The sequence below is a fragment of the Alligator sinensis genome, unplaced genomic scaffold (assembly GCF_000455745.1).
Source record: "Alligator sinensis unplaced genomic scaffold, ASM45574v1 scaffold839_1, whole genome shotgun sequence".
NCBI lineage: Eukaryota > Metazoa > Chordata > Crocodylia > Alligatoridae > Alligator > Alligator sinensis.
The window spans coordinates 1,104,738-1,116,239 of NW_005841885.1; the positions used below are offsets into that span (position 1 = coordinate 1,104,738).

Sequence of the window (11,502 nt, forward strand, 5' to 3'; positions counted from 1 at the left end):
AGGGGGTCGGACTTGATGATCTGTCAAGGTCCCTTCCGACCCTACAAACTATGAAACTATGACACAAATATGCTTAAAGGCAGGCTCACGCTTAATCGTCCTGCAGAACTAACACCTTGGCAGAATCACCAGGTACTAGGTAAGAAGGATCCCATTGCTCACAGCACAGAACTTCCAACCAAAGCTGGAAATAAGAAACTCCTCATATATGTATATGGTATCTTTCTCACACAGATAGCCTTATTAGATCTCACACAGATTAGCCTTATGGTATTGCTAGAGCTCAATACCATTTGCTCTAGCAAGGCAGGTCGGCCTATATGGAAATACAGCCCTTTTGTTCTGCTGCACTTTTGCACTGTGCAACATAAATTTGTGACCCTTACTCCAGAGTACCTTGTGGTTGAAATCACAGGGTGTTATTAAATCATTCCATCAAACAGCCAGAGGGAATGCTGCAGAACGCAGAGACGAGATGCTTGCCAAGGAAAATAAGGGAGGTGCACTTAGGAGTACATTCTGCATATATTTCAGCCATTTTTTAAAAATACATCCTTTGCTTTCAACCTCAAAGTATTAAATAGTAGTAAATTGCTTATGTGCTAGCTCCAGCTGAGCATAACCGGTGGTAAAATGGCTTCTTTTTGAAGCTGCTGATAGATGATCTGTTATGGCTGCTTGAAAATTCCTAGCTCCAGACGCCGGCAAAAAAAAAGTAGCTGGAATTCTGACCAACAAGTTCAAAGCATCATGATTCATGAATCAAACTGCTGAAAGGCCTTCACGTGCCATAGGAGACCAAAATGGAGAGTCCTAATAAGGAAAAGAAAGAAGAAGTCAACTACAGGAGAAACAACTGCTGAAAAGAATACCCTTGCTTTAAGAGATTAGCAGGAAAGCAATAAAGATGTAGAACTTTATATGTTTTTAACATTGATTTAAATGCCTTGTTTAAAGAAATAATTTTAACACACGCTTAAAATGGCACATAAGAAGGTGGAAGGACTTGTTACACATTTCAAATTGTTCAGATGAGAAAGGGTATAAATGTAAAAAGCCAGGGCTCAATCCTTCTACATGTGTGAAAGATGAGTGTCATTTCACAACAACTCAGCTCCTGCATGTAATAGAGCAGGCTAGGAGAATATGTGTTGTAGTATATGGCATGATGCACCTCACCATCTGCACCCCTCGTTTCAAAATTCTAGGTCCACCCATGCTTTGCATGCAACACCTTCAGTTACTGTTTTTATTGTTTTGGCAAACAGTGATGCTGAAATTAATGCCTGCTTTTGCATAACAACTTCTTGTCATTTTTACAGTGTTATAGTTTGCCAGTGCTTCCTTGTTTGCACTCTAGAATCATAGATCAGTGTTTCCCAACCAGTGTGCTGTGGCACAAAAGTGTGCCGTCAGAAATTAACAGATGTGCCATGGAATTGTGCCATGGCAATGAGCTACAACAGGTATGAGGATGGGGAATGCCTTTACAGGTATGCTGCAGAAAACTTTTACTAATGTAAGTGTGCCTTGGGCTGGAAAAGGTTGGGAAACACTGTCGTAGATGATGTGTGCATGGACCTAATTGAAAACTGAGTTCACAACTGTTTAGACAGGCAGTGGCTAAAGCAAGCAACTACCATTTTAGTGAAACTCACAAGCAGTGAATATATGTGCTATCATTTTTGGTATCAGGATTTAAAACAGGAAATCAAGAATGGGGAGAATGTTTCCAGCAGGGTGACGTTACATACAAACTCGTGAATGTATCACTCAGGTTTGCAAAGTCTGTGGAAATTTGAGGTTGATGTGACAGAGGCAATATCTTTTATTAGACCAAGTAGATAGTTGCAAAAAATGTTCTTTATTTGCAAGCTTTTAGGCTCATGTGCCCTTCCTCAGGCAAAGGAGAATGCAAAGACTGTAACATTTCTCCCAGGTAGAAATGACACTTCATATTGTACAGAAGAGCTGGAGGGCTCTATAAGTTCTCTTGGCTGGAAAAGTTCAGTTTATGTAAATTAGGCTCGGATAAAAGTTGGAGCAGTTTATTTACCTCAAAGGTGTCTGATGGCAAGCAGGATGTTGAAGTATGCTTCTTTCTACAACCTTTATCCCTGGAAATTTGTGGCGATCTGTGGCTCAGATATATACTTCTCACTTTCTGCTTCTTGTTCCGCCTGTCACATTTCCATTACAAACTGTTGAATTAGAAAATTTAGTAGAATTGTTGTTGTCAGAATTTTTGGAGTCATCACAGAATTTCCAGAATCGTAAGGACATTCCACCTTGAGATGAAGTCCCAGCTTGGCACCATGAAACGGCTGAGTGATGTCAGAAAAATCAGGTATCAACATGAACGCCGCGAGCCCCTGGAGGCTGGTGGGGTACAGCAAGCTCCCGCAGGCGGTGGTGGCAGCGCTATCGGTGGTGGGAGCATGATGGTGGCAAGCAGGGAGCTCCTGCAGGCAGCCATGGTGCTGCAGCAGCAGCCCGGGGGGGTGGCGAGCGCTAACCAGCGGTCAGTGACCATCCGTAGACACCACCAGCAGCATCAGCAGTGGTCAGCGGCGATTGCAGACCACCTGCAGATGCTGCTCATGGTTGTGGTGGCGAGGGGGGGCTATGGCGAGCGGCGACTGCCCCCAGGCGCCACTGGCAGTGTTGACAGTGCCTTTTCTCAGGGGGTGCATGTGCACCTACTTGCACTCCCTATGCATTGCCAATGGACCCCTTCTATATATATGTATTTTGGGAGAATAACCACCTTAAAAAAACTTCCTGTTGCAAATGAATTCAGGGAATTGGGTGTAACAGAGAAGGAGAGAGATGAAAAGTCTTGCTACTAGCTAGGATTTTGTAGTGAGACTGCTGAGCAGTACTGAATACATGCTTGGGTTGACTGAGCTCTGGTGTCTCCTGAGGGACCTCTGATGAGGGAAGGCCACACAAAATGACAGCAGCCCCAGAACTCCAGTTCTGGCAGCTGAATACAATTTAGGGCAGTTAATTTATCAGTTCTTATCTCCGCCAGTTATCAAGAGAGACCGTGATGGACGCATTGTCATTGTCTAGCTCTTAAGATATCCGTGACAGAAACAACATGTAAAGAGTGGGGAGGAAGTGTCAATTCATCACTGGAATACAAGCTTGATGGAGGGGCTCTAGCTGTGTTTAGGCTGCTGCCATTATTTGCAGCAGTTCCCTGAGACAGATTGGGGTCCCTCTAATGGCATGTATTTCAGCGCTCCAATAGGTCGAGTGAGGAAAATTAAAAGCCATACCAGGAGTGCTCAGAAAAACAAACACATAAATAAAAATAATAAGAAACATTTGGATTGTTCCTTTCTTTTTATTTTTCTCAGCTGTTAATAAATAAAATGAAAGAAACAAAATCGGCAGATGCGGAAGCGGTGATCGAAGTAACCTGCAGGACCTGTTCATACCAACTCTTGAAGAACTATCCACCTGAGTGAATTGTGACTCAGGAGTATCAATTCCTGTGAACTTTAAAGCTGTGTAAAAACAATTCTCATGCCTGAACACAGCAGACACACTTGTTCTGCAGGGACAGCAAGGCTTAAGCAATTAAAGGTTCTTTACTTTAACATGAGAAACTGTGGGTGCTCTCTGCTATTTCTTTTTTTATAACTCACAAAACTCTACTGTCACCTCATTCCTGAAAAGGTATTTAAAAGCCTGAGCATCCAGGTGTGATCCTAAGAACCAGCTACTTTTTTTACTACCACTGGGGCTCATCTTAGCTACAACACTACCCTGAAGTTTTAATGAGCTAAATGTCAACACGGGAAAGAAATCAGGGTGATTTAACAATATGGAGATGATGCATACACAACTGCGAGTGTTTAGACTGTCAAAGGCACTCTGCCTACAGAACATGCAGGGAGACGGAAGCTGAGTCATAAGGATCACAGCCTCACTTCTTCTTTCCTAGATTTTTTTCCTACTATAAACAAAGCAAAACAAATTGGTCGGGTCACCCTCCATACAGCATGGCGTATACGGTGTGTACAGAAGTTGCTTTTTTCGCCATTTAAAGCCCTTTGCCGTGACTTAACAGAAGTGCACGGCTTTATAGTAGGGCTGTGCAAAATTTCGCTGGCCATTTCGTTTTGACAGTTTTGACCAATTTCAAGGTCAAAACAGGAAAATCGGAATGAAACAAAGGCCGTTGAAATAACCTCAATACAAAATGAGGCTAGTCGAAACATTTCGACTTTCGAAATGTTTCGATCATAGGCTGGGGATAGGAAGTCAGTCCAGCTATGTTGACTTCCCATCCCCCACGCTAGATCCCCATCTCCAGCGCTAGATCGCACTGTGGGTGGAAGGCAGCCCCAGCAGCCCAGCTGGGCTGCCTTGCCGTGCCTGGTGCGATCTAGCACGGGGTATGTGGAAGCAACCCAGCTGGGCTGCCTCCCATCCCCCGCACAATCTAGTGCCAGGGATGGAGAAGCAGCCCACCTGGGCTGCCTCGCCGGCCCTGGGGGGGGAATCTAGCACCAGGGATGGGGAAGCAGCCCAACTGGACTGACTTCCCATCCCCCAGTGAAACGTCGAAACAGCGTCAAAACAGCCGTTCTGTTTCAATGGAATGGAACGGAACAGCTGTTTCAACTTGAAATGAAATTCGAATTGGAAGGCTGTTCCGTTGACCCGTCGAAACTGAGGGCGAAATGGAACGGTGCCCTTTTGCACAACTCTACTTTATAGCACTTTAAAAATGGGCACAGAGTTTTAAATTAACCCTTATTAAATGAGGTATCAAATTTGAAGCACTGTATTTTACAGCACTTCAGCAACCTACAGTGCTTTAAATAACTTCTGTATGTTGGTCAAATTTCTCACCAGTGGAGAAACAACAGGAGGCTGCCTAGGACCCCCTGCCTCCTAGCCTGGAAAATGCAGGGAGGCTCAGAGGCACTCTCCTTCCCCAAACACTGCACTTCTGTCATGTTTAAGAGAACTGTCACTTTATAGTGCTATAAAAAGTGCTCTAAATTACAGCGTTGTAAAACATGCATGAAGCACGCCCACAATGAGAAAACTTTGGTGTCCTTCCTACTGAGTGTTGTTACAGACAGGTTGACAGCCCCACAGGGCAGTCCAGGGAATAATTGATGAATCTGATAATTTAGTCCTAGAAAAAGGGCTTCTGGGTCATCTTTTCTAACTTCCCCTGCAATGACCACAGGAGAGAAATCAACTGCTGAAATATTTGCTACCAAATATATGATTCAAGAAGAGCACAGAGAGAAACCACTCCAGCCTGAAAATCTTGCCCTGCAAATGACCGTGCTCACACTACTTAGGGGACTCACTCTTTCTTTGCTGATCACTTCTATCCAGGTTTGCGGTTGCCCCTGTGACTCTCAGAGGCAACCTCTAGCTGGAAATGAACTGTGGACTGCTTCAGTGCTTTATAATATATTTATACGTTCTCCATTGATGATCTCACTGTCTCTTTAGAGTAGCATCCTCTCAATTGCAGCTTTGGCCCAGGAGAGCTGCTCAACCTTCCAGCCCTCTTGCCTGAACAGCCTAGGAAATGACATTCAGAAACAAAGGGCAGACACAAGAGAACATATAAAGGGACATTATTTATTCAAACTGGAGCTCTGTTACTGGGTGAGACTTCAGAGCATCTCCTGGCTGCTGTCATCTAACCTGCTCTACTTAATGCTGCTTGAGGAAGCTTAAAGGAATCATTCTGTCTGAACTACTCCTTTTCCCTATGGAAACAGTCGCACCCCTCTCTCAGCACAGTTTACCTCTGATCACACGCACGCTTCTATTTAAAAAACAGCCTCACTTAAATGGCAACGGCTTGGTCTGTGTATGGCACCAAATCTGGTCTGCTAAGAAAACTGGCTTAGTTCTATTTTTACTTTTTGTTTAATTCCTTTCCCTGTCCTTCTCTCAAACATTAAATTAAAGAGAAAAGAAGGGCTTCAAACAGCCATGTTAGAGCTGTAAGGCTCTGGCTCCACAGCAGGTTCTTGCAGCAGCCCAGATCCTTGGAGAAGTCAGACTTCTCCCTGACTCTGGTGCAGGAGGGTCAACCACTGCAAAGAGACACAATCTTTTCTCCTCTCAGTACCGGCCCCTGAGCATGCCTTAAGGGGTCTTTAAGCTACAGTTACAGTTTGCTGTAGCCTGCTCCTCAGCTAGTCTATGCCTGGCCCTTAGACAGTGTGAAAGGTTTTGTGGCCTATTCTCTTCTCCAGTCCCTGCTTATATGTAGGAGCACAGGGCTTGCTGCTATCTGTCCAAGCTATACCTGTGTGAGGCCAAAAGCAGACACCCTTACCATCCATGCTAGCCCCACTGAACACTGCATGGGGTACAGCCAAGGCAAAATCTTCTCCTGACACTTTGTTTGCACCTTCAGCCTTTCTCTGGACCTGCTGCTGATTGCAATTCAGCTATGCAGCTCTACCCTGGAATAGGCCTTGGGTTGCAACTAGGAGACTACAGCTCACAGCAATCCACAATGCAGTCTAAGCGAAAGCTTGTGCAGATGGATAGAGGAGTGCATTACAGAGTGCCTGGGCCAGGCTCAGAGGCTGAACAGACTAGGGAACCTATAGTGTCATTCAGTAGTCTGATATACTAGTACTGGGGCATGTAGCAGCTGGTGGGAAGCACCAGGGGCAGATTTTGGAGGGGCGGGGGGCGTACACTGGCACTTGCACCCTTCTCTGATTCCTGTTCCACTTAAAGTTTAAAAACAACAGTCTGGCAGTAGCAGCAGCATTTCTAATCAGGCAGTGCTGACTTCATGACTCATTATAAGCTACCTGATCTCTTCTAAACTCTTCATTCCACAGCTGTTAATGACCATCCCTCCTTTTTAATGGTCTTGATAGTCCACAATCAAGCAAGCCTTTGTTTTGCAATTCTGCGAGCTGCTCCTGGTAATGAAGCTCCTATTTCATAGCCTTGCAGATTGGTTTTAACTCATGCCAATGAAGTTATACTTATTTTTGCAGCCCTAGGCCCCTAGCATATTAGTAAAGCTTCTAGTTTCTTTTTAACTGGAGAAAAATGTGTTGTTTTAGACATTATGAATGCATCTCAACATCTGCACCCCCCTCTTCAAAATTCTAGATCTGCCCGTAGGAAGCACCATTCGAAAGCATGGCTGTGCCTATGCACATGGTTACAGAGCCATCTCTGTAAAACCCAGCTGTCACTTCAGACCAGTTCCAATGTCGCTCTGCCTCCCTCTCTTTATTCTGAGTTCATCAGCTGCAGCAGACTCTGGAGCCACTAGAAACAACTGCATTTCTACGGCTCCACTAGATCAGAAGGCGGGGGGATCAGATCTCGTGGGTTCAATCTGGCGACAAGGCAGACGTCATAGTTGTCATGCATGAGGACATTGACGGCCACCACATTCCACTGGTTTTCCCATGTATCCAGCTCTAGGATCTCTTTGGTGATAACTTCGTGTCGAGCTGAAAAAAAAAGTGGCAGCAATATAAAACCAAAGGCTAAGCCAACAGGGTCAAAGGAGTTTTCACAATTAATGAATGAGTCCAGTTTGTGTGTGAAGTGTCTGTTAAAAGTTCCTTTTTGTGGGGTTATCATCATTCTGTTGTCATTATTAAGGTAGGTTGACTAATGTGCAGTCCATAAACAGAATAAAGCACATGGCATTCTATACTGATCATTATTCCCTCTTCTCTTCAATGTTGAGGTGCAACATGGAGACAAAAGGTCCCAGCATGCAACACTTAACTTTGATTAAAGTGGTTCGGCAGCATTGCATTGTGGGATCTACTGTCTTCTGTAAGGCACTCTGCTCCTGGACACTCTCCAACAATGTAGTTTCAAAGAGTGCAAAGTCTGAACACCCCTGCTTTGTGTGATTCAGGATGGAAACAAAGGTAGAAGAAACCTCCAGTGCCTTAAATACACTTGGGCTATTTTGAAGAGTTGAAAAATCTGCTATGAGCAGTCAGAAGAGAACAATGCTACTAAATCAGAGCCAGTCTTAAGACAAGATGCTTTTTAGCAGGACTAACAAAACTTAACAAAATAGCCACCACATAGGGAGAATTTTGCTTCTGTCAGCCAGCAATGCTGCATTAAACTTCTTGTAAAAAGGGAATGGGGAAAAAAAAAACCCTTTCTTTGCTAATACAAGTCCTGTACTTTCAAGCAGTTTTGCTACTGAAAGCTAACCTCTTTCCTATAAAAGAAAAGTGCCTTTCATTTCCCTCACTTTTGCTTTTCATTTTAAAGTTACTTTCTCGCAGCAAGTGACCTTAACCTAAACTTTTCGTACTTTGAAAAGAGGGCACAGATGTTCTTTGCTGTCTCCCTTCTACAGTTGATGAAACTCTAGACAGTTTTTCCTGAGTTGCAAAGATTCCCAAGCACAGACATTTCACAGCCAACAGAAGAAGAAACTTTCACAACACCAAACAGTAAACACCCAGCACTGTTCTCAGTGAGACTGGGTGATCTGGTGCCAGGTTGAATTGCTTAGTAGGGCTGTGCGAAATTTCAGTGGCTGTTTCATTTCGATGCTATTTTGACTCGTTTCAAGCTCAAAACAGCAAAATCAAAATGAACAGCTTCGAAACAGCCTTGAAACAAAACGAGGGCAGTCGAAACTTTTCGAAAGTTTTGAAATGTTCGTGTTTCGTAACTCAAGCTGGGCTTGCCTGCAGGGAAACAGAAAGTAAGGAGAGGGAGGGGGAAGAGTGGGGAAGGACTGCTCTCATATCGACTGTGTAGCTGGCCAGTGACTGTCATCCTTTTCTGAGGTCCCTTCCAATCCCAGTGCTCTGGCGGGGGATGGAAAAACTGTATAAAAGGCAGCATTGTTTGAACTGGCCTGCTTTCTGTCACCCATGTCACGAGTTTTGCTTGTCAGCAGCCTGAGGTGCAGTTTCCCAGAAACCATGACACCTGTCTCCTTGAAACTTGGCCTCAGAAGGGGTTAGCATGCCTACAAGTTTCATCCAAATCAGGCAAGAACTAACGAAGTTATAGGCAGTTTTGTGGTTCCCCATTATAGCCTATGGGCGAAACATCGAAACAGCATCAAAACAGCAAAACAGTTTCGACGAAACGAAACGAAACAGCAGTTTTGAAACTAAACGAAACTCAAAGCAAAACACTGTCCCTTTGAAACAGAAGTCGGAACTAAACATTGCTGTTTCGCACAGCCCTATCGCTTAGAGTCTGAACTGGAGCTCCTATTCATCTCTTCCTTCTTGGTTACATTTGATCATTTTTCACGTGGCCTCAAAAACAGTTCCCTCACATCTAGCGACTGCACATCATTGCTTATACCATGCCATTGCGTGAGTAATTCTGCTTTGTGGATCAAGAAAGAACTACAGGAAGAACTTTCTGACAATGAGGGTGGCCAAGCGCTGGAAAAGGCCATCTAGAGAAGTTGTGGAATCGGCATCCTTGGAAGTTTTCAGGAGCAGGTTGGATAGACACATGGCTAGGATGGTTTAGTCAGGGCTGATCCTGCTTTGAGCAAGGGGCTGAACTAGATGACCTCCTGAGGTCCCTTTCAGCCCTATTTTCCTATGATCTTATGATGAACAAGCAAGGGAAAGAAGAGGACAGAGTCAATGAATAGGACAGCAGCAAGGCTCATATAGTCTCCTAATTACTAGAAGCACAGACAGCTTCTTCCCCCTCTGAGAACAGTCTTGGGGATTTACCACTCTTCCCTGGAACATCTGTATTGTCTTATCATGATCTTGAGCTTCCTGAAGTCACAGAACCCTTTTATATAAGCTCTTCTGCCAGAGAAGCCTGACACCTATTTTAAAGACTGACGTGGAGCCAGGTGACCCAGCCTGGCAGTGGCATCCCACACCTCCCAGACTGCTCTGCCATTGCCTCCAGTCTCTTTGCAGGACTCCAGATGATCTATCACAGAATCCCAGGGTTTCACAAAATACTTTCAAAACCACTGATCAACACATGCTAATATTATATGCCACAATATCTCGTTGTCATGAGACCTAAAATACATCCAGGACTCTTCAATAGTTCAGGAAAGTTGACTTGCACAGTGCAGCAGTGAGTCCTATGGAAACAACATATCTTTGGAATTTCAAGATAGGCTTCCCACAATGATAATTAGGGGCAACTCTGTGTTGTGGTAGATCCTCCATACCCGCTGGTTCCGTGGAGCCCCTAAAGTCAGCCCTTCCTCAAACCAACATGCATCTGAATCTAAAGAAGCCATATGCCACCTCGTCATGCAGATTCTCACAGAGCAGCGCAAAGTGATTCCCCCTTTCCTAAGTTCACAAATGCTAATAATATTTTTTTCCTCAGTTCTGTCTGTGGTTAACTGTAGAAGAGAGGAAAAGTAAGTTGAAGAGCAACAGGTCCATGGGGCTAAATCCTGAGCATTTCCTTGGCTTTTGCTCCACTCTGGGAATTTACTTGACAAACATCTGATTAAAACCTGAGTAAAGACCTCCTTGGGATTTGTCCCAACAGTACCCCTTCCATTTCTGCCTGCAGCCCATGGGGAGCTAAACAGTTGTGATATTTTGCTTATCACACTCAGGCAGTTCATCAAGTAGACAGGAAGAATAATAAGTGTGAGAGCACCATCCATCCAGGAATGAAGACAGCAAGCTGCTAAAATACCCAGTTAAGTGTGAAGAAGGAAGGCTTGCTTGAGAGAAACACAAGTACCAACAGATCTCTTCTTTCCTATGTGACACAGGAGGGCTGAGCGGGGATGGGGTTTCTTTTTTTCTTAAGCAAAAAGGATGACACGAACAGCCACAAGATGTGACGCTGGAGGCTCCAATCCTGTTTTTTATTGTGAGATCATCTCCTTATGCACTAAATTATTGTGCTTTGGATTTTGTTTGACATGAAATGTAGCAAAAATAAAACAACTGGTTGGGAAAATCAAACAGCGGAGCTGTCTTAAAATGTTCTGTTGGCAGTTACAGTACTTCAAGAAGTCCTAATTAAAACATCAAAGGAGGAGTTGGAAACCCTCCCCTCAAGTCTTGCTGTGTCTCTTCCTGACCCTTGTGACTCCTAACCTTCAGTGGCCTTTGTTTTCCTTTCCTTGTGGGCTGTTGTAACTGGTTTTGTTCTGCTTGCAACAAATTCTGCTTGCCAGCACATGAGGTGTTAGTTAGCTCTCAGCCCCTGGGAGATAAAAGAGGATCTATATTGTTGTAATAATAGATGTGATCCATTTCTCTTGTCTTATCTTGCTTAACTTAAAAGGAAACTGCACCCATTTGGTACAGAAAGTTCAAATAAGAAGAAACGGTGCTCAAAGCATAGTCACATGTTTGAGCAGAAGAAATGTATTAATGAGAAGTCAGTGAAAATTGGTACCTCAGCCCTGAAGCACTTTGATTTTGGAGTTGGGGGTCAGATTCAAATCACTGGATTCAGACATGGCTTGAGGATTTTCTAATGTGAATCTAAACCCAGCCAGTGTGTTCCTGCAAGTGTTTCGTT

At 44.2% G+C, this 11,502-nt stretch overlaps 2 protein-coding genes across 10 annotated transcripts in view; one reads left to right on the forward strand and one right to left on the reverse strand.

The window, feature by feature from the left end:
- Positions 1-3,097, forward strand: part of LOC112549253 — a 21,035-nt gene extending 17,938 nt beyond the window's left edge. Inside the window, exon 2 of the mRNA XM_025196813.1 lies at positions 2,241-3,097. Coding sequence (XP_025052598.1) covers positions 2,241-2,849 — 609 coding nt within the window. The 3' untranslated portion in view covers positions 2,850-3,097. The remainder of the gene's footprint in view (positions 1-2,240) is intronic.
- Positions 3,098-3,346: 249 nt separating this feature from the next.
- KBTBD12 (kelch repeat and BTB domain containing 12) overlaps positions 3,347-11,502 on the reverse strand; it is an 87,026-nt gene continuing 78,870 nt past the window's right edge. For 7 of the 9 annotated variants that reach the window (XM_025196816.1, XM_025196819.1, XM_025196814.1 and 4 more), the window contains one exon: positions 3,347-7,481. In XM_025196816.1, the coding sequence (XP_025052601.1) occupies positions 7,312-7,481 (170 nt within the window). In that variant the 3' untranslated portion in view covers positions 3,347-7,311. The remainder of the gene's footprint in view (positions 7,482-11,502) is intronic. The other 2 variants (XM_025196821.1, XM_025196820.1) reach the window with 2 other exon arrangements.